Raw genomic sequence first — 26,084 nt, 5'->3', positions numbered from 1 at the left:
TACTGAGAATTGCCTCTGCTAAAACCCATGTAGAGACAATTATCAGTAAATGATCAGCATTGTCTGTTTTAGTAGCCACGACAAGTAGCTGCTACTAGTAGCTCCGTGTGTCTTCACCCTTAAGCTGAACCAAATATTGCTCTAAACCCCCAACTGAACTGTGCCAAGGAGATGCAGATGGGTTTCTATGCTAATAAATCTGCATAGTAACCCAGTCATGGCAAATGTATTGCCCTTCACTAGTGATGAGCGAAATGTTTCGCCAGGCATGGATTTGTGGCAAATTTCCGCATTTCGCCATTGGCGGATTGTTTCGTGAAACGGATGAAAAAATTAGCCGCGGAAAAATTCACCGCACGTCCAAAAATTGTCGCGGGCGTCAAAAGAATAGCCGCGGGCGACGAAACAATAGCCGCGCGACAAAATAATAGCCGCGGGCGACGAAATAATAGCCGCGGGCGACGAAACAATAGCCGCGCGACGGAATAATAGCCACGGGCGACGAAACAATTGCAGCGGGCGACGAAACAATAGCCGCGCGACAAAATAATAGCCGCGGGCGACAATTTTTTTTGTTGCACGACATTTTCGGCGTTTCGCGAATTTTTTGCCTTTTTCGCGGATCTTTTGAAAGATTTGCAAATTTTTCGGCGGAGCGAAACGGAACAGATTCACTCATCACTAGTGATGAGCACATTTTTTTGGCAAGCATGGATTCGCTGTGAAAGTCCGCATCTTGCCATTGGCAAATTTTTTCTCGAAACTGGTGCAAAAATTTGCAGCATTAAAAATTCGCAGAGTGTGTAAAAAAAGTTGCAGCCACGTCAAAAAAATTGCAGTTGCGTTGAAAAAGTTGCAGCAATTATTTGCAGCACGTCTGATTCAAGTAAGTCTTGGCCCTGTCAAAAAAAAATCATGTCAAAAAAGTTGTGCGGTAGCCATATTTGCCAAGTTTTTTGCTGTTTCTCAAATTTTTCAGCAGTTTCACGAATTTTCTGCTGATCAATATGCATCACTCTTACGGTGAATGTATATATACACTGTACACATGTAATGGGCAGGACTACAGCTCCATAGTAACAAAAGCTTGCAATCTAATGGCCATCTGGAAGCAATGAAACATAGGGATGTATATAGAGTGAATTTACCTGCTCTTACCAGTTTATGATTGCCCTGACTGTAGTTACTATAGGTAGTTACTGTAGATTGTAAGCTTATCAGAACAGCAGCATTCTGTTAATTTTTTTAGGCCATGGCTAATGGGACGTTTGCTCAACTGGTACAGAGAAATACCAGACCCAGATATCTGGTACATGTGGTCAAAAAAAAAAGTTGCATTCTGTCGATTTTTCGCCGTTTTGCGAATTTTTCTGTTGTTTTGCAAATTTTTCTGTTGTTTCGCAAATTTTTTTGGCGAATCAAAACAGGACAGATTTGCTCATCACTAGGGAATGGCACATGTCCCTTCAATTTTTTTGGAGGATCTTTTTTTTGCTTTGAAACTTTAGAGGTTTTGGATTTAAGATGCTGTTTTTTGTGCAACAATTTCTGGGACTTTTCCCATGCAGACCAGGGTCGGACTGGGCCACCGGGACACCGGGAGAAACCCCAGCCCTAGTGGGCCCCAGCGGCCCAGACCCAACCCATGCCGGCGCTCCCCCTGCCCGACCATTCCTCCCATGATGCGTTAAATTTACGCGCGCTCAGGGGAGGAAGTTGGATGGGGGACCCTGGGGGGGGGGGTAGGGTTAGGAGACACAGCCAGTGGGGGCACCTGCAAGGCCCCTGGGGTGGGAGCCCCAGTGAGCCCTGTACCCCCCAGTCCGACACTGACGCAGACTTTTTCATTTTCATTTCAGATTTTTTTCCACGGGTCATTATAGCGGTAGATATTGTCTCATGTAAAGGTTTAATAGATGCTCCAATCTTCCCTACTCAGTGAGAGTTCTGCATGTATCTATGGCCTTGTCCTACAAGAGAGAAGTGTAAAAATTGGCCAATTTAAGAAACTGGTTAATATTAAAGACAAACCAACTCAAAATCGTCCCGATTTTAATCTCTCAAAGAAAAACCAACTGATTTTCCGGCTAAGTGAAACTCAGCACTTATTAAGCGCGCCCTCGCTGAATCTGCATGGAAATTAAATTGCGCTTTCATCTAGGAGGGAATAAACATATGGAAGAAGCTTTAATCTTATTTATCAAAAATCATTTGTATAATTAAACGCGAATATCATAAAAAGGTTGCGCGGGGTCGGCATTTGCATGAGTAAATTGTTTGCAGGGTGTCATTGGCAATAGACAGAATAGATGGATGGGAGAGCTTATAGGGTTAAATTAGGCTCAATAATGGCCAATTACACAGTGATCAATCAGGATGATATATTCAAGTGGCAATGCAGAAAGACTGTCTAAGCGATTTTTGAGAAAGTATTCCTTAGTAAGCATTCGCCTTCTCTCGTTTGAACAGCATTCAATATGTTTTGCCTTTTCTCCTCCGTTACCGACTTAGTTTTGATCCGCGGAGATAGATTTAAAGTTGCACGAGTAGTTTCTGAAGGATCTTCACTTTTTCAGACTGGTATTGGGAAAGAACGTGAGTGTTGGTAACACAACTGGGGACAATGAGCTGTTTCTCATAGAAAGGTTCAAGCCTGACCTCTTCTGCCCCGTCAGTCAGTGCATCTACCAGTAACATCATCCCCAAAAGGTTTTGTGCCGTTATTGGTGTCATACTTGGTATCCCAAAACCCAGAACTAACGCCAAAGTCCCGGTCAGAGCTCACACTTTCACTTTGGGAGGAACCCTCTGTGAGGTTTGTTATAATATCTTATATTCTCATATCGATATAATCATATATTCATATATGTGTGTACTTTGGTAACTTTGATTTACTTCCATGCTTAGCATATCAGGTTCCATTTTAGAAATGTATCTCCATTTTGTAACTGCAAAGGCTTGAACATCCCATAATAGTTGTTTTTCCCAACTAGTACCCTTGCACAGCTGGCACCTTACGAAATATACGGTTTGAAAAACAACTTAATCTTATCTGTGTACTGATGCATCCTTTTGTCCTCCCTAATTTTGCCATCCTTGAAGGCCATCCTTGAAGCTAATGAGATCCTATTCTAAAGGTCCCCATACACTGGCCGATTATAGCTGCCGATATGGGTCCCTTGGACTGATTCGGCAGCTAATCGGTCCGTGTATGGGCAGAACAGAGCGGCCTGGCTAACCGATATCTGGCCTAAAATTGGCGACATCGCCAACGAGCGGATCTTATAGTGTATGGGCACCTTTAGCTATGAGCACGTAAGAATAAACTGAACAAGTTTGAACTTCCATTGTGGTTGCATCCTTCTTGTTCCCATAATTACATCTTTGTCCTGGCAGGAGAGCTCCCTACACTTTCAGTCTGCGGTCAGGAACCCTAACACCCTCCGCTCCTTGGAAGCCGCCAGGTCTTAAGAGAGAGACCCAAGGCAGGAGTTCTGGGCAGGCAAGGGAACCAGTGTGTGTTGCAGGAGTAACGGGGAGGAGCAGAGCAGGGCAGTGGGCTCAGGGAAGAGAGGGGGTGGCCCGGGCAGGGGAGTGGGCTGAGGGGAGAGAAAGAGGCCAGGCAGGCGAGTGGGCTTGGGGGAGAGGGGGTGGCCCAGGTAGGGCAATGGGCTCAGGGGAGAGAGGGGGGTGACCCTGGCAGGGGAGTGGGATCAGGGGGGGGAAAGTGACCTTGCAGGGGATCAGGCTTAGGGGAGAGGGGGTGGTTCGGGCAGGGGAGTGGGCTTAAAGAGGTAAAAGGGATATGGCATGAAGGGGGTTGGGGATGGATGTTGGGAGAAGGGCCCTGGAGGTTGCAACCCAGGCAGGGGAGTAGACATGGGGGAAAGGGGGTGGCCCCGGTCCCATCCGACCCTTTGCATTTAGGTATGTTTTAGTCAAATGCCCCTAAAGGTGGGGATATGGAGATTAATGGGAATTATGGGGAGAATGCTGCATTGTGGGTAAAATACATGGCAAATTACATGTAAAATTTCACTTTACAAACTTTACTAGCATTTGTCATTGACCTTTTATCTGTTTTTATCTCTCTCTCTCTATATATATATATATACATTTTTATAGACTGAGTTGGATGCTAATAGGAATCTCAGGTGCCGGGGAAGCATGTCCCTAACACATATGGCACCCGATAAATGGCAAATACCGTAACAAGCTGTTAATAATCTAAAAAACACTTTAGGCAAGTAATTTAATAATTTGTTTCCTATGGGCATGTAATGAAATAGTTATAGCATTCCCATGGGAGAGATAAGGAGATATTAAAAGGTCTTTCCAATATCTGTAATGGCTAAGGGCAACAGCTGATTCAATAGATTCGATCAAAATCACCACTTCTTTAGCTCCTAGTGATTTATTACTTTGGCTTTCTTCAGCCATCCGTCATCTTAGTTTGCGTTTCGCTGCTCATAAATTATAGCTCATAAATAAAGAAAAAATTACAATTAAGGAAATCGCACCAATTCATTTACCTATCCCATTATGCGCTCGCTAATGCATCTTAACGTACGAGCGCCAAGCAAGCCGGACTTATGTCTTCTTTTATTAATTAGATATTAACGAGAAAAGGTTATTTATATTTGCATTGCTATGTTCACCCTTGGCTGCTCTGTACATGGATCAATGCAAACCCTGCTATCGGCACTTGCTTCATTGGCACTTGATCAGTCAATATAGATCTTATTACGATATTCTAAAGTATAATAGGTAGGAATGTGCCCTGTCACTAGAGATGCGAATAGAAGTGAATACTAAACCATTTCCTAAATTTAAAATTACACTATGGGGTCTCAAGTAGATCATGAGCAGAGAAAAAACTCTCCTTCTGTGATGGTGGAATTGCCCACTAGATGTTTCCAAAGCTGTAGCTTGGGGTCCAGCCTGAAAGCCATTTAGTAACCTTGTTATGGGCTAAGGGGGCCCAGCCTGAAGGCCAGTTAGGGGGAGATTTGGGGTGAGTGCTTATTTGTGCCCTGGGTACCCCTGGAACTATAGCAGGGTGACGGTTACCCCAATGTTTCTATATATCTATAACCTTGTTATGGGCTAAGGGGGCCCAGCCTGAAGGCCAGTTAGGGGGGATTTGGGGTGAGTGCTTATTTGTGCCCTGGGTACCCCTGGAACTATAGCAGGGTGACTGTTACCCCAATGTTTCTATATATCTGTAACCTTGTTATGGGCTAAGGGGGCCCAGCCTGAAGGCCAGTTAGGGGGGGATTTGGGGTGAGTGCTTATTTGTGCCCTGGGTACCCCTGGAACTATAGCAAGGTGACTGTTACCCCAATGTTTCTATATATCTGTAACCTTGTTATGGGCTAAGGGGGGCCTGCCTGAAGGCCAGTTAGGAGGGGATTTGGGGTGAGTGCTTATTTGTGCCCTGGGTACCCCTGGAACTATAGCAGGGTGACTGTTACCCCAATGTTTCTATATATCTGTATCCTTGTTATGGGCTAAGGGGGCCCAGCCTGAAGGCCAGTTAGGGGGGAGATTTGGGGTGAGTGCTTATTTGTGACCTGGGTACCCCTGGAACAATAAGCAGGTTGACTTTTACCCCAATGTTTCTATATATCTGTAACCTTGTTATGGGCTAAGGGGGCCCAGCCTGAAGGCCAGTTAGGGGGGGATTTGGGGTGAGGGCTTATTTGTGCCCTGGGTACCCCTGAAACTATAGCAGGGTGACTGTTACCCCAATGTTTCTATATATCTGTAACCTTGTTATGGGCTAAGGGGGCCCAGCCTGAAGGCCAGTTAGGGGGGATTTGGGGTGAGTGCTTATTTGTGCCCTGGGTACCCCTGGAACTATAGCAGGGTGACTGTTACCCCAATGTTTCTATATATCTGTAACCTTGTTATGGGCTAAGGGGGCCCAGCCTGAAGGCCAGTTAGGGGGGGATTTGGGGTGAGTGCTTATTTGTGCCCTGGGTACCCCTGGAACTATAGTAGGGTGACTGTTACCCCAATGTTTCTATATATCTGTAACCTTGTTATGGGCTAAGGGGGCCCAGCCTGAAGGCCAGTTAGGGGGGGATTTGGGGTGAGTGATTATTTAATGCCCTACATTTTTTAGTAAGCCCAGCAATATAAGTAATACAACAATGTTATAGAGAAAAGGGTGCTAGGACCAAAATGACGGATAACCTTTAGACTTTTCTAACTTTAATTGGCATTTCTTTTCAAATGTATTATTATTTTATACCTACTCCCTAAGGATGAAGCCACACACTGACAGGCAATTGGTATCTAAACAAAGCAGTAGCTTTCTGGAATGGAGCAGTAGATGAAAGGAGGAAATTTCTCTTTCTTGTAGTTTATACCTGATATTCATATTCCGTATAGGGCAACAATTTCATATCTTTGAATGAAGTGGAAGAGCCATTGTAAACCAGTTCCTCTGGAGCGTTGTCTTTTAAACTAGAGATCCTTCTCCGGTAGAGTTCATAGAATAGAATTCTCCCATTGGGGTTGCTGGGGCTGTTCCATAAAAGTAAAGGCTGTTGCTGGTTGGTCTGTAGATCTATGAGAGGGGAAGGTTGGGATTCTGGAGGAGCTTCCATTGTGTATCCACTGGCCCATTCACTCGTAGTACATCCCAGGAAAGTGCAAGCCTCAATTTTGGCCTCGTACCTTCAAATACAAACAAACAAAATAGTTTTTATATCTAAAGAATTCTACAGTTACAGGGGAAAATGACCAGGTATGTGCAAAATAATAGATTCAATAGTCAATAGATTGCTTATAATAGAGTCTATGGGAGATGGTCTTTCCATAATTTGGAACTATCTGGATACCTGTACTCCAGAAATTTCTTTTTAGGTACAGGATTGGGTCCTAGCTCTTTGATTTAGTCAAAGGAATACACTTTACGCGTAAGTTTGGGGTTTTTGTTACCATAAAAAGGCTTCAAAAGGTCCATCCATATTTTCCACTGTTCCAAGAAATGTAGCCCATAATGTACCTCTTAACTGAAATCTATTTCGTGCTTAACTAAAGAAGCTTGTTGGAAATATTTTCCATCCTCCCCTCTGACATCTCATCAAGCTGAAGCAGGTGAAGGGAATATGCATGATTCAGAGCATAGCCTCGAGCCGTCTCTGGTGCACATTTGATGTATCAGCTGGTGCTATCTTTGTAATTAGAAAAACTGTGTTCTGTAGATAGAAAATGGATGGAATGTCCAAACGATAAATAAATCTTACTGCAAATACCATGGCATGACATTATTCATAGGCCGCCTTGCCAAATGATATCTGGAAATTTCCAGTCAAGAAATGTCTGACCATTTCCAGAATTGCCAAATACGATTTGCCACCTTGTTGCTTGTTGCTTGTATGTTGTTTATTATTTGTAGCCTGGTGTAAACAATGGTTTTGTTAGAAGAAAAGGCTGTGTAGTAGAACTGGGTTCCCAAACAGTTGGAAAAACTACATATTCCCTCTGCTATACATCAGCTCATGTGCCTCTTGTGGACCAATTCGTACTGAGTAGTGATGAGCGAATCTGTTCCGTTTCGCTTCGCCGAAAAATTCGCGAATCTTTAAAAAGATCCGTGAAACGGCGAAAATTCGCGAAACGGCGAAAATGTTGTGCGACAAAAAAAATTGTCGCCCGCGGCTATTATTTTGTCGAGCGGCTATTGTTTCGTCTCTCGCGGCTATTGTTTTGTCGCGCGGCTATTATTTCGTCGCCCGCGGCTATTATTTCGTCGCCCGCGGCTCTTGTTTCGTCGCCCGCGGCTCTTGTTTCGTCGCGCGGCTCTTGTTTCGTCGCGCGGCTCTTGTTTCGTCGCCCGCGGCTATTGTTTTGTCGCGCGGCTCTTGTTTCGTCGCCCGTGGCTATTATTTCATCGCGCGCGGCTCTTGTTTCGTCGCCCGTGGCTATTGTTTTGTCACGCGGCTATTATTTCGTCGCCCGCAGCTATTATTTTGTCGCACGCATTTCGTTGCGCGCGGCTATTGTTTCGTCGCGCGCGGCTCTTGTTTCGTCGCCCGCGGCTATTATTTTGTCGTGCGCTATTGTTTCGTTGCCCGCGGCTATTATTTTGTCGCCCGCGACTATTCTTTTTTGACGCCGGCGACAATTTTTGGACGTGCGGCGAATTTTTCCGCGTCAAAATTTTTCATCCGTTTCGCGAAATAATCCGCCAATGGTGAAACGCGGAAATTCGCCGCGAATCCATGCCTGGCGAAACTTTTCGCCCATCACTAGTACTGAGTAGTGATGTCCCAGTTCACTTCGCCATAAAATTCGCGAAATGGCAAGAAAATTTGCGAAATGGGGAAAAATTTGCAAAACCCTTTTGTAGCGCAATTTTTGTTGTCACCCACATCTTTTTTGTCGCCCGTGTCTATTTTTTTTGCCCGAGTTTTTTTGGCGCGACCGTGGGCAATTTTGATGTGACCATGCCCAATTTTGACACAATCGCACCCAATTTGACGCAACCGTGCCTTTTTTTATGCAACCACGTCCAATTTGACGAGCAACAAAAAAAATCCACGCAACAAATTTTTCTGCTGCAAACTTTAATGGAAATTTCGCGAAAATATTCACTAAATATTTCACAAAATATTTTCGCCATTGGTGAGTTATTTTGTGAAACTTTTTTGTGAGAAAAAACCCCTCAGTCTCGTCAAATTGGGCGTGGTCATGGCAAAATAGGTGCAGTCACGTAAAAAATAGATACGCATGACAAAAAAAAGATGTGGGCGACAACAAAAAGATTTTTCCCCGTTGCACTTATTTTCTTGCACTATTTTCAAATTTTTCGGAGAACAGAAATGGGACAAAGTCACTCAATCACTAGTGCTGAGCAAAAATTTCTAGCAGGTTTCACCTCAAAAATATGCCCATAGACTCCAATGAATAGAAAAAGTCACCACAGAATGGAAAAAGTCACCAAAAAAAAAACCAACCACTTCGGTTTGCAAATCTTCACAATTTCATGAATTTTTTTACAAAATGGGACAGACTGGCATTTTACTACATAAATACAATAATTGGGTTGAGATGATCTATATAGAAGAGACTCCCAGAAATATCGGTATATATTTTGAGCAGCTGTACATTGTTCTTGGTTTGTTATCTTGTCAAGACTCATTTTAGTGCATAATCAAACAAATACATATTCATAAAATTACTGGCACTCAAGCTGTCTATAAATACAGGGAAACCTAATAAATATTAAAATGTCAAGCCATGACTGAACATGATCTGACTTGGAACTTACTGGTGATAGGGCTGGAGCTCTCTTACAATGAATGATTGTCTGCTTTGAGAGGTCAAAGAATTGTCAAGGTGATATTTTTTTGTTGCCATTTCCAGTGGGCAACGGATAGATAAAGTATAATTGATAATGTCACCATTAGGCTTCAAAGGAGGTCTCCAAGATACTAGTATCTCATGGGCACTGAGTGCTTGAATCTCAGGAGGTTCCAAGTCGGAGGGAGAAGAAGGGTGTGTCTTAATTTTTACAGAAGGGCTCGTTATATTCCCCTCATTGTTATCCGCTTGAACGGCATAACTGTACTCCATTCCTGGTGTGAGTCCAAAGTCGTGATACTTTGTATCCTGACCCACATAAATGACAAGGTCATCCCTTCGGAGCTCATACTTTCTAATTTGCCCATTGGGTTTATCTGGACTTTCCCACGTTAAATTAATTGAGCTGGGCCCTGTGACGTTATATGTTGGAGCTTTCATTTCCAAAGGTGGGGCTTCCATTGTTCTAAAAGAAGTAGTCAGACTTGATGTGCACCCTCCATTGGTGCAGGCAAGCAGGCTGATGTTATACTGTGTGAATGGCTGAAGATTGGACACAAGGGTTGATAATTTCTTTCCAACAAAATATTTGTCTTTATCCATCTGTATGATGTATTTGGAGATTTCTCCGTTTGTAAGCAGTGGTGAAGACCAAGTCACATTGATTTCAGTGGAACTCACGGACTTCACTTCTGGTGGATAAACCAAAGCTGGAGCTGCTTCTAAAGTCTGAATATGAGCTGCATCACTGGTGGTGCAACCTCCTAAGGTACATGCTGTTATGGAGTAGCTGTACTTGGTATGAGCCAATAGGCCCTCGTCTATATAAGTGAATGTTTCAGAATCAAAGGTAAAATGAAACGATATGTTATTTCTTTGTAACCTATAAGAGAGTATTATACCATTCTCTTCTTCTGGCTGAGACCATTGTATTACTAGTTGGTGGGGGTTGTTTTCCACGTGAAATAATTTGGGCGGTGGAAGACGTCTAGGAGCTGCTTGACTTGTTCGAACCAAAGACCATGAACTATCTGTATAAGCAACAGAATTCCACACACGGATTTTGTATTCATACTCTGTCCATGGATGCAGACCTCCATCCACATATGTATATATCTCACTGCTTGTGTTCCTCTCTGTATGTACAATTTTCTCATTCATATTGTCCTTATTTTCTGAAGGACCTTCAGGAGACCACCTTTTGATCACATTGTATTGTTTTAGCTGCCCGTTGGGATACATTGGTGGTGACCAGTAGAGTTCTACATGACTAGAATTGACAAAGTGGATTGAAGGTGGAAGCTGGGATGCTGGGAAAGCTTCTTCTGTTTGAGCAAGCTGAGGAAATGCACGAGTGCATCCGGCCGCAGTACAAGCTTCCAGGACTAATGTGTAATTGGTATATGACTGAAGACGTTGGAAGAAGAATTGATGTGAGAGACCACTGTATTCAATATTTCCATCGCAGAAAACATTATACATCTGCAAAGCAAAGAAATGAAAATGAAATTAATGCATGCTTTATGTTTCTTCTATTGAACAGATTCATTTATCAAATGGACTTTGATCATCTTAAGCCGCTATAGACTTCTTTTTTAACTTCCGTTACATATGTCAGTGGTTGGCACATGCTCCACCTACAGATCACTCAGAGCAGGCCGAAGCCAGGGACAATTATAGAAGTGGGATAAGTAGATGGTTTGTTTTCCTTTTCATGGGACTGCTTAATTAAGTTTATATAGGTCAACCCTGTAATACAGGGGTCCCCAGCCTTTCTTACTCGTGAGCCACAGTCAAATGTAAAAAGACTTTGAGAGCAACACAAGCACCATAAATGTTCATGGAGGAGCCAAATAAGGGCTGTGATTGGCTATTAGGCAGCCTCTATGCACCCTATCAGCTTACAGGGGCTTTATTTGGTAGGAAATCTTGTTTTTATTCAACCAAAACTTGCCCCCAAGTCAGGAATTCAAAAATAACTCCCTGGTTTGGGGGCACTGAGAGCAACACCCAAGGGGTTGGGGAGCAACATGTTGCCCCCGAGCCACTGGTTGGGGATCACTGCTGTAATATATGCCAAGGTAAATATACTGTAAGTAAAGCAGTTATGGATGAGGAGCTGTAATAATAATAATTAGAGATCTGCTTAAACCTGATTCCCAAGCATTACAACATGGTTTTGGCATTTACACATTGGTGTTTTATACTATTTTACCCATGTTCAAAGTGAGGAGCACTTTGCATAAATAAACTGTCTCTGCTTAAGACAGATTTGGGGACAATTGGGACAAGATAAACAAAGATGGACAGTAGACAAGCAATTCTTGGACTTTGTTTTACAATGGTCTCACAGGCATCATATAGACCAGTGATCCCCAACCAGAAGCAACATGTTGCCACCACCCCCTTAGATGTTGCACCCAGTGGCCTCAAAGCAGGTCTTCATTCTTTAAGTTCTAACTTGAAGGCAAGTTTTGGAGGCATAAAGACCATGAGTACTGCCAAACAGAGCCTCCTGTAGTCTGGCAATCAACATAGGGGCTACAAATAACCAATTACAACCTTTTTTGGTCACCCCCAGGAACTTTTTCATGCTTGTGTTGCTCCCCAACTTTTTTATATTTAAATGTTGCTCACGAGTTAAAAAGGTTGGGGATCCCTGATAAAGACCATATAAAACATCACTTTCCAGCTAATGTAATTATTGTTATGCATTTTCCTGTTGTCTCAACTGTGAAAGTCAAGGACAGAACAATCTCAATGCAATGTATTGGCAGTATAGGTAGGACAAGTTAAAACACTCTGATACACTGGCTATAATTATTTCTGCCTATTTGTTGTGACTTAAGCAAGAGTATAATTAGTATACCTGTATTTTTCCATTGGTTCTTTCCGGAGCTTGCCATTTGAGAAGCAAGGCCTTGCCATTCTCGTTCTTTTCTACAGTAAAGTTGCTGAGCCCACTCGGTGAAGCTTCCATTGTTTGTGCTAACGTCGATGTGCTGGAGGCTTTGCTGGCTGTATTGGAGGCTTCAATATGAAATCCATAGGTTGTAGCCGGTAGCAAACCGAATACCATAGTTTGGTATGTTGTCCCCTGAAACAGAACAATAAAAAGTTATGAGCAAAACCCATAAAAGCTAGATCATGCCTACCTCTTCCAAATATTCCCAAAGTTAAACAGCAAGGTACCGTACCTGCAGTTTCATCTAGACCAAAAGGTTTTTGGATATTTAAAGGCACTTACAAACCGGTGAATGCAATAGTAATGATGTAGTACTAAAGCCTCCATCTTTTTACACCACCCACACCCAATGCGCTCTCTCATCTTAACCCTTTCTATCTTGCTGCCCCTTCCCTCTGGAACTCTATCCCTGAATCCCTCCGTAGGGAAAACTCACCCTCTCTCTTTAAGATAAAACTCAGACTGTACCTTCTGGAGCACTAAAACATTATTTTGCCCTGTCCTGCGCTTAAGGGCAAATGCCCATGCCTAGTGCACTCTTACCTTCCAATTTGTGCCTGTATGTTACCCAACCACTTAGACTGTAAGCTCTACGGGGCAGGAACCTCCTTCCTACTGTGTCTTATACCACATGGCACTTATTCCCTGTGTATTTATACTTATTTATTGTATTTATTATAACACTTGCCCTCCCTGTGTGTAATTGTGTATATTGTAAGATTGTACAGCGCTGCGTACCCTTGTGGCGCTTTATAAATAAAGTTATACATACATACATTTCCAAAGTATTTTTGGATAATATATCTATAGACTGTATATGCATCACAATGTCAAATTAACCAAGCTAGCCAGTCAAAAAAAAAGGGTGGTCAGACAGATTATACAGGTATCGGACCCCTTATCCAGAAACCCATTATCCAGAAAGCTCCAAATTACGGAAAGCCTGTCTCCCATAGACTCCATTTAATCAAAAAAATTCAGACTTTTAAAACTGATTTCCTTTTTCTCTGTAATAATAAAACAGTACCTGTACTTGATCCCAACTAAGATATAATTACCCCTTATTGGGGGCAGAACAGCCCTATTGGGTTTATTTAATGGTTAAATGATTCCCTTTTCTCTGTAATAATAAAACAGTACCTGTACTTGATCCCAACTAAGATATAATTACCCCTTATTGGGGGCAGAACAGCCCTATTGGGTTTATTTAATGGTTAAATGATTCCCTTTTCTCTGTAATAATAAAACAGTACCTGTACTTGATCCCAACTAAGATATAAATAATCCTTATTGGGTGCAAAACAATCCTATGGGAGTTAATTAATGTTTAATTGATTTTTCAGCAGACTTACGGTATGGAGATCCAAATTACAGAAAGACCCCTTATCCGGAATACCCTTGGTCCCGAGCATTCTGGATAACGGGTCCTATACCTGTAATTATAATGATTACTTTAAAGGGGTAGTTCACCTTTACGTTAACTTTTAGTATGTTATAGAATGTCCTATTCTTGTATAGATAAATGTTGAATACATAAAACTAACAGCCAGGTAGGGCTTCAAAATATGCAACATCTATAAAATACACAAGAACCATAAACGTTGTAGAAATGTACCCTTATAAAAGATTTTTGTTAAAAAGAAAAAAAAACAAGCTACCCGCTGTTGTAATATATAAAGATATGGGGAGGCCCACTTATTAACATTCTCATTTTTGTGGTTTTAGAGGTTTTGAAACCACGGCTACACTCATTTACTCTAATACTACAAATGCCAAGTGATATATTAAACCAGCCTTTTAAAAAAAAAGGGCAAACAACAAAAGATGCAGAAAAAATGTGAAAATCTTGAAATGAAAGCAGAAAACCCCCCCCACGAAAACCTTTAAAACCACAACGCCAAGTAAGATCTTTGTCAAAGGACAAATCTGCCACTGACTTCGACATGACCTCAAAAACTTTTAGATGGCGTCATTTTTTTTTTTGGATTTGTCACAGATTTGTCGCGTAATAAATTGTGAAATAAATGCAACCTTTATTAAATGCCCCCACGTAAAAGCACTTTCTCTATAACCTCCTGCCTTTATATGGCCATGAAACTCCTTGGTATTATATACCTGTATTTTACAATAGGGAGTAATATTAATGTAACTTTGTTTTTTTTTAATATTTTGCACCCACCGAAAACATTTCAAGAAATTCATCCAGCATCGACTCTATTATTATAGGGAACGTTCCATATTCAGGGTCGGTCGGGGGGGGTGCAGAGCCCACCGGGACTGTTTCCCCAGGGACCTAGCACCTTCCAAGGTGCCCCCGCCGGCCGCATCCCCCGCTGCTCCTCCCTTACCCCCCGCCATCCACCCGACATCCTTCCCTGATTACACAAGTGAAACGCGTCAGGGGAGGATACCGGCAGCCGGGGGAGCAGTAACAGGGATCAGGTCTGGGTAGGGTCTGGCCAGGGTTGGGGCCCCCCCAGGGCCGGAACTAGGGGTAGGCAGAAGAGGCAGCTGCCTAGGGTGCAACGATTGGGGGGCGCCAGGCAGCCTCTCCTGCCTACCCCTAGTCCGCCCTCTTTAGTCATTGCCCCCTCCGCTTGTCCTTACGCGGTGGTGAATCGCAACGCGAACGCCGCCCCCCGCGTTCAACTGCGCATGTGCGCCAAAGGGCGGAGGGGGGCAAATGAGGAAGGTGCAGGGGCAAGGTGGCCGACCGGGTTGCCTAGGGCGCCCAGTCGGCTTGGCCCGCCCCTGGGCCCACCGCGTTTTTTCCCAGTATCCCGGTAACCCAGTCCGACCCTGTCCATATTTCTCTCTTCCTCTATATTCCACAACATACGAAGATTTCCAAACTGTTTAATATTTCAGCACCGCCACAGCCAAACACGTCAACATTTGCAGACATCTTAATTTACTTTTTAAAATATGAAATGTTGCCTCATGAAAAATTCAAATGTATTCTCCGGCACATTGAGGGGGTATAATTCTGCTTGATACATGATTTGTTTGCTCTTTAACTGGACAAACACACGCAAGATGAATAATGCAGAAAATATATACAGGGAGGGTTTTTTTTTTTTTTGGGTGAGACAATAAAGTTGACGCTGTTGAAGATTCCTAAGCTCAAATGCAAATAGTAATCACCTCTAACAGATTATATATAAAAGTGTCGGCTGCTTTGGGGCATTTAGAAGTGTCTTTTATCATAAGAAACATGGAAAGCATGTGGGCTATAAAACAAAAACATATGTATATTGTCAATTGCCGCACCTGTTCAATTACAGTTTATTTCAGTGTAGAGACTTCACTTCGGCCCCTAGATGGCAATACTATCAAATACTTTTTGCAGCCGGAGTAGTTAATGATTAACAACCTTCATTCATTCGCCTAACGTACTCAAGGCGCCTATTAAAAACATAACAAAACTGATTTCATTAGGAATCCTTTTAATAAACATTTATAGCCGAGATTCCTAAAAACGGAACCTTTCACGACGGCAACGGCGCAGGAAAGGCGACTTCTTAATGGGAAATTACAAGGCTCGGGTTGGGATACAGAGCCAGGACTGGGCTTCATGTGTGGCATAAAAACGCGGCAAATTAATTTTGCAATAAATATGATTGGAATGAGCTTTTTAGCTTGACTTTGTCTGTATTTATAGTAGTATGGAGAGTAGTGATGAGCGAATCTGTCCCGTTTCGCTTCGCCGAAAAATTCCTGAATCATTCAAAAGATTCACGAAGCAGCGTAAAATTTGCGAAACGGCGAAAATGTTGCGCGCCAAAAACAAATCGTCGCCCGCGGCTATTCTTTTGTCGTGTGGCTATTCTTTTGTCGCCCGCGGCTATTATTTAGTCGCGTGGCTATTATTTCGTTGCCCGCGGCTATTATTTTGTCATGGGGCTATTACAGTATTTTGTCACCCGCAACAATTTTTGGACACACAGCGAATTTTTCCGCTGCAATTTTTTTCATCCGTTTTGTGAAGCAATGACGAAACAATAAGGATTATTTATATCTTAGTTGGGATCAAGTACAGGTACTGTTTTATTATTAAAGAGAAAAGGGAATCATTTAACCATTAAATAAACCCAATAGGGCTGTTCTGCCCCCAATAAGGGGTAATTATATCTTAGTTGGGATCAAGTACAGGTACTGTTTTATTATTACAGAGAAAAGGGAATCATTTAACCATTAAATAAACCCAATAGGGCTGTTCTGCCCCAATAAGGGGTAATTATATCTTAGTTGGGATCAAGTACAGGTACTGTTTTATTATTACAGAGAAAAGGGAATCATTTAACCATTAAATAAACCCAATAGGGCTGTTCTGCCCCAATAAGGGGTAATTATATCTTAGTTGGGATCAAGTACAGGTACTGTTTTATTATTACAGAGAAAAGGGAATCATTTAACCATTAAATAAACCCAATAGGGCTGTTCTGCCCCAATAAGGGGTAATTATATCTTAGTTGGGATCAAGTACAGGTACTGTTTTATTATTACAGAGAAAAGGGAAATCATTTTTAAAAATTAGAATTATTTGCTTATAATGGAGTCTATGGGAGATGGCCTTTTGTAATTCGGAACTTTCTGGATAACGGGTTTCCGGATAAGGGATCCCATACCTGTTTATACAGTATATTATACTAATGCTTACAAATGTTATAGCAATATTATTAGGAAAATATTTAATTTGAATTCATTCAACATTAGTGATGAGCGAATCTGTCTCGTTTTGCTTTGGTGAAAAATGTGAGAATCTTTGAAGAGAGAAATGGTGAAAATATTGTTTTTGACACGGTGACATTTTTTGATGTGGGTGACAATGGTTTGTTGCACTGCAAATTTTTTCGAGGCAAATCTTTTCAAAGATTCGCGAAACAGTGAAAAATTCACAAACTGAGAACGTGCTGTGAATTTTTCCGAGGCAAATTTTGTCACCCGTTTCGTAGAAAAATTCGCCAATGGTGAAATATGGAAATTCGCCGCGTATCCATGTCTGTCAAATTATCTCGCCCAACACAATTCAACACATATTCTTTTTCTATCATTTTGATCCAAGAAACAAAGCATTCAGTTTCCATATAAGAATTTTAGTTTCTATGCTGGTTAAAAAATGTATTTTGCAGGCTTTACAAATAGGCTGCAATGGTCATTATAAAAAAAAAAAACATACAAAAATAGGTATAAACATTTATTTTTTAATGTTAAAAATGTGGAATCTCTAAATTCACAGAACACCATTAAGTTCTAAATATTATAAATGACAGGAATTAGTATTTTTTATAAATGACAGGAATTAGTATTAAATCATTATTGTTAAAAGTGATTAATAAGCAGCTTAAGAAACTTATGAGAAGGATAAGTGAGTGTAATGATGGGGGGATAATAAAAATACAGCGGCTTCCCAAGCCACTATGATTGGATTCAAAATTTGAAATATAGAAGGGCTGAAAAACCCACAGTTAGGTCTAAATTAATTGTAAAGTATTTATAGGAAGGTTCAAATTAACTTATTATATGAAGTGTCTCAACCCTTTCTCCTTGTAGATTGTAAGCTCTTTTGGGCAGGGCTCTCTTCACCTCTTGTATCAGTTATTGATTGCTTTATATGTTACTCTGTATGTCCAATGTATGAAACCCACTTATTGTACAGCGCTGCGGGATATGTTGGCGCTTTATAAATAAATGTTATTAATAATAATAAGTGTTTTTATTGCTTATTTTTCTATGAAGACCCCCTACTATTTGTATTCCATCTTGACTCCCTAATGGCTGTCTGGTTTCTAGAGCAGTTTAAATTCCCAGACTGAGATGCAAAGGAGTTTATCCCTGCTCAGGGGAAGTGCAATCTATGCCCTTTGGAAGGGGACTGTCCATGTGTCTTTGGACTCCGAACTATTGAGGGGGTGGATATCCCGAAGAGCCTTCAGTAAGGTGAAGCCAGGAACCTGGGGAAGCTAGCAGGCCATGGTCCAACCTTACCCTTGGAGTGGTCCTATTATGGTTCATCTACACTGTTCCCTGATGCTTTAGTAGAGCGCTAAGCAGTGCAATAAGGTCCATGGTGCAATATTGATGCTGAGAGATAGACTGCTGTGTTGGATATCTTACAATACAGTGATCTCCATCTCTTTGTGAATTATTTTAAAGTTGGGCGATATGCAATGCCTTGTTGTGTGGCCAAAACATTGATCACGGTCCACCAGTCGATCCCCCGTGGATTTCTGGTGGACCGTGTCTAAGCCGGGCAATGCGGAAGTGTGGCACATTTATTGGGTATGCATACGTACGCTGCTTTGCGTACGTACGCCGGGGCATAAATTAAATTTAGGCAGAATTATATTCTGAAATAAAAGCAACATTTATCTTAGGTATCTGAGGATCAATTGATGGCAGTGATCCTCTCTGCTATGTTTCAGTTTCTGCTTGCTACTTGCAATCAAAGCGCACCCTATCTTGCATAATACACAGGCCTCCAACCCAAAGCACTCCATGTAGAAGAGCAGGCCAACCTACACTAATCTTTACTTAAATGTAGAAATTTAAACAGTAACATCTAGTTGCACACAAACGCAAACTTCATTCAAGTATTTGGGCCTCATATTTCCTACTAGTCCCGAGACATCAAATAGAATCCACTGGAGAGCTCTGACAGTGCAACTTTGTGTTAGACTTTATTTAGAGATACTTAATACATGTTTTGGACCACTTGGGTCCTTCCTTTGGTGAATGTATGACCATATAAATCCATAAGCCTATCACCCCCACCAAACCATGTGACCAAAAGTGACAGTTCCACAGCTCCACCTGGTGACCAGGTACTAAATAAATATCAACGTATATTACCATAAGGTCTATCCAGGCATCAGCACCATAGTCAGAGCAATAAGCATAGTTTAACAAAAATTAAGTTAAGCTGTGTATAAAAGTTATACTTTTTATAAGTTAGATTTTTTGTATACTGCTTAAGAAAGTCTTACTAACAGTGGTCAACACCTTAGTTTCCAAAAACATACAATAAGAGCTATGAAGTTGACTAACCCCGACAGTATTCTAAAGTTATGGTCAACAAGAAAACTGGAGAATATTCATCCAATTAGCAATTGCTCTATATGTTTATGGGATGGGCAGTGACAGACTGGCCCACCAGGATACCAGGAAAACTCCCGGGGGGCCCAGGTGTCAGTGTGCCCTCCTGCTCCTGCCCATTTAGCCTACTTCATGGTCATTCCCTATTTCTGAATGGGAAGAAAGAGGAGAAATAGATGGAAGAATAGATGCTAGCGTGTAAATAAAAGAGACTAGGAGAATAAAGAGGTTGGGCGAGGAAAAGAGGAAAAAAGTTTGGAGCGTGGGCCTATGGTCCAAGGTTTTCTGGTGGGCCCCTGGGGTCCCAGTCCGACACTGGGGATGGGCCAGCAGGTGGGTGAAGAAGGGAACTGAGAAGATAGAGGTACAAAATTCACTAACCAAATGGGAGGGTGTTTAAAGGAAACACCATGCTCTAACTAACAGTCTAGGACTAATCAACCAATTTGGGCAAATTTAAAAACTGTATTTTGGGTTCTCTACTAGTAAAACAGCCCCAAAAAAATGTATTGAACGGATTTTAGTGAAAGATTTTCAAAGCATTCCACAAAATAATTAGGAAGTATTAAGTGCCGTCCTTAACCCACCCTTTCCCGACCCCAAAAAGTTCAATACGCCTATGTTCTTTCTGACATTGTGCACTATTGAGCGGCAGCCGAAAATTGCTCAATTGCTTAATTGGAATAGGGTGGAACCTTGGTCAAAGGCGTCAGAACTGGGGGGCAGGGGTAATAATTAAAAAAAGTTGTGGCTATTGCGCAACAAGTTGGAAAAAGTTGCGCTATTTGCGACTGTTTCCCACAAATGCTTTTTCATTCCGGATTTTTTAGGTCTCTGGCTTTAGACATTTTCTCCTAAAATGAATTTCTTGCTTTTATGGACCTAAATCTAAGATGGTTTTCATTTTCCATGTCACTAAATATGCCATTAAATCTGTATATATACTCAGGTGGGGCTGCAGTCTAATAGCGTTATATATAACTGCGTTTATATAGTTTGAAATGGTTTTAAAGGGCCCAGCACGATGGGAGATTAAACCCCAAAGGTGGCAATCAGACATCAGAATAGTAACTCCAAATAGAAATAATAGTTTTATTAACTGGCCAAATAAAAATCGCAGGTTGCCTGTGAAAGTATATGGACTTGATTTAATTTTACTTTAGTGAAATGACTTCATAAAATTCACGAGCCACTTGAGTTTTCTGTCAGTATTTAAGATTTTCTCTGTTAGTCAAACAGAAAAACTAAAAAAAAAAAAAAAAAAAAAAGAATGACTGTCAAGAAATGGCCTTAATGGCAAAATGAACCGACTAAATAGGAAATGGGCTCAGAATGTACATTCTTTCCATATCACTGCCCATGTGTTTCTCTTCTGTAGTTTTTAATCCACTTTATTTTTATTAAAGTGATTTGTCTGATACACCTCCAGATTACTCCTTCAGCATGAATTGTGGGGGTTACGGTTTTAAGAGCCTTCAGAAGCTACTGGAACTGATCACAGTTTGAAATAGAATCAAGCCATTAACTGCAAGAAACTCGCGCTACTCTTAATTCATGATAAAATACACGGATCCTGGAGCTGGATAGTTCACGACGGAAGGATACGGTCGGACTTTTTGACCATTATGAGGTTCCAGTATATTCTCGTTACAAGTTTCACGTATTTGTCATGTTTTAAAGAAATTACTTTTTGTTAACAAAGGTGATGGGAACATTTATTGTAGAAAAAGGTAAAGGGGAGGGTGTCAGGGGATGCAGGGAGTTGTAGCTCATCTTCCAAGAGATGGGGACATCACCATTTAGAAAGGAGTACTGGATGTTTTGCAGGTTTGTGGGAGATTCAGTGCTTGTAGCAATTGTTCTTTCTTTGGGATGGCCACTGATACCCAGAAATGGTCAAATAGAGGAGAGCACACTTCTAGTTAGGCTACTTATATAGGTAAGGTATTTTCTTCCACAGCTTCCTAAAAATGACTTCCCACTAAAATTATTGGAAATAGCATGAAAACGCAATTGCAGTGTGCCAACTTTTTTGGGCGGGGTCTAAAATTGCACGCGTACATCAGTGTGAAAGTATACATTGTGTTTTCTTGCCAATCCCATTCATTAAATGTAAGGAGTCTTTTAGTGATTTGTAATGTGCAACGTTGGCAGTTAAAGCTCAATATGTAATATTAGCCAAGCCATTCTGCTCTGTTACCAGACATACATTCCCCAATTCTGCTCAGATAGAAGGCTATACCAATTCACAATTCTGCTCGGCTAGACCACTATACAATTAACCAACTCTGCTTAGCTAGAATTATGCAATTACTCAACTCTTTACAGCTAAAAGCCCATTCCATTACCCAACTATGTTTGGCTAAAAGACTATACCATTGCACAGTTCCGCTCCCCCAATTCTACTCTGTCTGAAGGCCATACCATTCCTCAGTTCTGCTAGAAGACCATACTATTGCCATTTTTGCTTCTGCACTTCTAGAAGACCATACTATAGCCAAATTTATACCAGCAAGAAGACTATACCATTCCCCAAATCTGCTCTTCTAGAAGACTAGTGATGGGCGAAATGTTTCACCAGGCATGGATTTGCATCCAAAAATTGTTTTGCGAAACAGATGAAAAAATTTGGCACAGAAAAATTCACCCCGTGCGTCCAAAGAACGGGGGCGTCGTGGGCGTCAAAAGAATAGCCACGGGCAACAAAAGAATAGCCATGGGCAACAAAAGAATAGCTGCGGGCAACAAAAGAATAGACAATTTTCGCCGTTTTGTGAATTTTTCACCATTTTGCGAATCTTTTGAAAGATTCCCAAATTTTTCGGCGAAGCGAAACGGGACAGATTCACTCATCACTATACAAGACCATACTGTTAACCTGTTCTGGTCAACTAGAATATGATACCATTTTCCAATTATGATCTAGCACAAGACCAGACCTTTCCCCAAATCTGCTCTTTTAGAAAATTGAGCCATTGGCCCGGTAGAAGATGATACCAATCCCCAGTTCTGCTCTTCTAAAGGACTATACCAATCCCCAATTCTACTCTTGTAAAGGATTATACCAATCCCCAATTCTACTCTTGTAAAGGACTATACCAATCCCCAATTCTGCTTTTCAAAAGGACTATACCAATCCCCAATTCTACTCTTGTAAAGGACTATACCAATCCCCAATTCTGCTTTTCAAAAGGACTATAACAATCCCCAATTCTGCTCTTGTAAAGGACTATACCAATCCCCAATTCTGCTCTTCTAAAGGACTATACCAATCCCCAATTCTACTCTTGTAAAGGACTATACCAATCCCCAATTCTACTCTTGTAAAGGACTATACCAATCCCCAATTCTGCTCTTCTAAAGGACTATACCAATCCCCAATTCTACTCTTGTAAAGACCATACCAATGGCAATTATGCTGTGCTAGAAGACAATAACATACAGTACCTCAAACTCAAGAACCAAACTATTTTGCCAAAATAATGGCACATTCATACAAATGATATATATAAACGATTTCCTAGAACACATAAAATGAATGGTTTATAGTATTACAATATACATATTGTGCTGTTGGAGGGGGATTTGTCCTTCGTTAATTACTGCTCCATGACTTTCAAGTTATTTAAATGTAATCCAATATTTTCAGTTGTGTCCCTTCAGCGTTTAATTAAAAAAAAAAAAAAAAAAAAAAGTAAGGATTTCAATCAAGAAACGCACCGGTTTAGCATCCATTATTTCATTAAAAGGATAAACAATGAAAACTTGTCTCACCTTCCTGATTCATCAAAACATTTCTTTGAGAGAAATCGTAATCTGCCGTGTCTTCAGATTCCTTAACAATGGTGTTCGGCAAAGCGCAGCTGACAATTTTATAACAGGTAAAAGACCTCGATAACATGTCTGACTGCTTGAAGTGGACAAAATGGCAGTGGGTCAAAGGGTTTTTGTTTGCTGGAAACAATCAAGATGAGAATTGATTTGTGGATGTCAATAGAACTCAGTTTAGAGACTCACTAGACAAATTGGGCGCAGGTAGAGGGCTGCCTAAAGTAATCTGGTCATTTTTAATCTATTGATCTGCTGGCCCAGCACTTTTCTACCTTATCAATGGCTTTCTTTTCAAGCACACAAAAACTTTATTACTTGACTGAAAGGTAAATAAGCCGAAGACTTTTTACTGAAAAGGATACGCGGCTTTATTTCAAATTATACAAGGAAAAGGGCATTTAAAGAGGCTTCTAGACCAGTATGACCTTGCATATTTTGTTATTATTTTATTGTTTGTACTAAAACTGCACTCAAATCAATACTAAGGGGCCGATTCATTAAAACACAAGTTCGAATCCCGAATGGGAAAAATTCGCATTGGATACGATAATTTCTTAAGATCACAAATATCATGAATATGCTTACAAAAAAATCGTATTAGTCATGATAATATTGTATTGGCGATCTGAAAGTCACGAAATTTTCGTACCGAACGATAGTAAAATGCAGGAAAACCTTTCTGACTTTGATCCTTCAGTGCATCATTTTGGAAGCCTCCCATAGGGCTCAATGGCACTCTGCAGCGCCAACCCGGCCCAAGGAAAGTCTCCCATAGGGCTCAATGGCATTCTGCAGCTCCAACCCGGCCCAAGGAAAGTCTCCCATAGGGCTCAATGGCACTCTGCAGCTCCAACCCGGCCCAAGGAAAGTCTCCCATAGGGCTCAATGGCACTCTGCAGCCCCAACCTGGCCCAAGGAAAGTCTCCCATAGGGCTCAATGGCACTCTGCAGCGCCAACCTGGCCCAAGGAAAGTCTCCCATAGGGCTCAATGGCACTCTGCAGCTCCAACCTGGCCCAAGGAAAGCCTCCCATAGGGCTCAATGGCACTCTGCAGCTCCAACCTGGCCCAAGGAAAGTCTCCCATAGGGCTCAATGGCACTCTGCAGCTCCAACCCGGCCCAAGGAAAGTCTCCCATAGGGCTCAATGGCACTCTGCAGCTCCAACCCGGCCCAAGGAAAGTCTCCCATAGGGCTCAATGGCACTCTGCAGCTCCAACCCGGCCCAAGGAAAGTCTCCCATAGGGCTCAATGGCACTCTGCAGCTCCAACCCGGCCCAAGGAAAGTCTCCCATAGGGCTCAATGGCACTCTGCAGCTCCAACCCGGCCCAAGGAAAGTCTCCCATAGGGCTCAATGGCACTCTGCAGCTCCAACCCGGCCCAAGGAAAGCCTCCCATAGGGCTCAATGGCACTCTGCAGCTCCAACCCGGCCCAAGGAAAGCCTCCCATAGGGCTCAATGGCACTCTGCAGCTCCAACCCGGCCCAAGGAAAGCCTCCCATAGGGCTCAATGGCACTCTGCAGCTCCAACCCGGCCCAAGGAAAGCCTCCCATAGGGCTCAATGGCACTCTGCAGCTCCAACCCGGCCCAAGGAAAGTCTCCCATAGGGCTCAATGGCACTCTGCAGCTCCAACCCGGCCCAAGGAAAGTCTCCCATAGGGCTCAATGGCACTCTGCAGCTCCAACCCGGCCCAAGGAAAGCCTCCCATAGGGCTCAATGGCACTCTGCAGCTCCAACCCGGCCCAAGGAAAGTCTCCCATAGGGCTCAATGGCACTCTGCAGCTCCAACCTGGCCCAAGGAAAGTCTCCCATAGGGCTCAATGGCACTCTGCAGCTCCAACCCGGCCCAAGGAAAGTCTCCCATAGGGCTCAATGGCACTCTGCAGCTCCAACCCGACCCAAGGAAAGTCTCCCATAGGGCTCAATGGCACTCTGCAGCTCCAACCTGGCCCAAGGAAAGTCTCCCATAGGGCTCAATGGCACTCTGCAGCTCCAACCTGGCCCAAGGAAAGTCTCCCATAGGGCTCAATGGCACTCTGCAGCTCCAACCCGGCCCAAGGAAAGCCTCCCATAGGGCTCAATGGCACTCTGCAGCTCCAACCTGGCCCAAGGAAAGTCTCCCATAGGGCTCAATGGCACTCTGCAGCTCCAACCTGGCCCAAGGAAAGTCTCCCATAGGGCTCAATGGCACTCTGCAGCTCCAACCCGGCCCAAGGAAAGCCTCCCATAGGGCTCAATGGCACTCTGCAGCTCCAACCCGGCCCAAGGAAAGTCTCCCATAGGGCTCAATGGCACTCTGCAGCTCCAACCTGGCCCAAGGAAAGTCTCCCATAGGGCTCAATGGCACTCTGCAGCTCCAACCCGGCCCAAGGAAAGTCTCCCATAGGGCTCAATGGCACTCTGCAGCTCCAACCTGGCCCAAGGAAAGTCTCCCATAGGGCTCAATGGCACTCTGCAGCTCCAACCCGGCCCAAGGAAAGTCTCCCATAGGGCTCAATGGCACTCTGCAGCTCCAACCTGGCCCAAGGAAAGTCACGATAATGAAGCTTGAATGAATCCCAAACTTTCCTACTCGTTGCGACAATATGATTTTGTTGCATAATTTTTAACGCACAGTACGAAAAAGTCGCACAAAATAACGAAAAAATCGTCGAAAATATGCAAGGTACGAAAAAGTCGCTGAAAATAGTCCCATCGAACAAATGCTTGGAGTGTTCGTGGATTAGTAAATGTGCCCCTAAGGGTCATAATTGGTCAAAATAAATAAATCTGCCAATCAGGTTTCATATTCAATGTAGTTTCTATTCATTTCATTTTGGATCATTTCAACCTGCTCAGTATGAGTTTCCACAGACTTTTGCAATTACAATTTTTTCT

At 42.4% G+C, this 26,084-nt stretch overlaps 1 protein-coding gene across 1 annotated transcript in view; it reads right to left on the bottom strand.

Moving 5' to 3' along the window:
* ush2a (usherin) overlaps nt 1-26,084 on the bottom strand; it is a 510,724-nt gene that overhangs the window by 28,222 nt on the left and 456,418 nt on the right. Inside the window, exons 61-63 of the mRNA XM_031902040.1 lie at nt 12,185-12,412; nt 9,284-10,797; nt 6,375-6,684 (exon numbers count right to left, since the gene is read on the bottom strand). Of these exons, the coding sequence (XP_031757900.1) occupies nt 6,375-6,684; nt 9,284-10,797; nt 12,185-12,412 (2,052 nt within the window). The remainder of the gene's footprint in view (nt 1-6,374; nt 6,685-9,283; nt 10,798-12,184; nt 12,413-26,084) is intronic.

This window comes from Xenopus tropicalis, chromosome 5 (genome assembly GCF_000004195.4).
Source record: "Xenopus tropicalis strain Nigerian chromosome 5, UCB_Xtro_10.0, whole genome shotgun sequence".
In the NCBI taxonomy this organism is placed as follows: Eukaryota; Metazoa; Chordata; class Amphibia; order Anura; family Pipidae; genus Xenopus; species Xenopus tropicalis.
The sequence above is the reverse complement of the archived record's forward strand: the minus strand, read 5'-3'. Positions and strand labels throughout refer to the sequence as shown.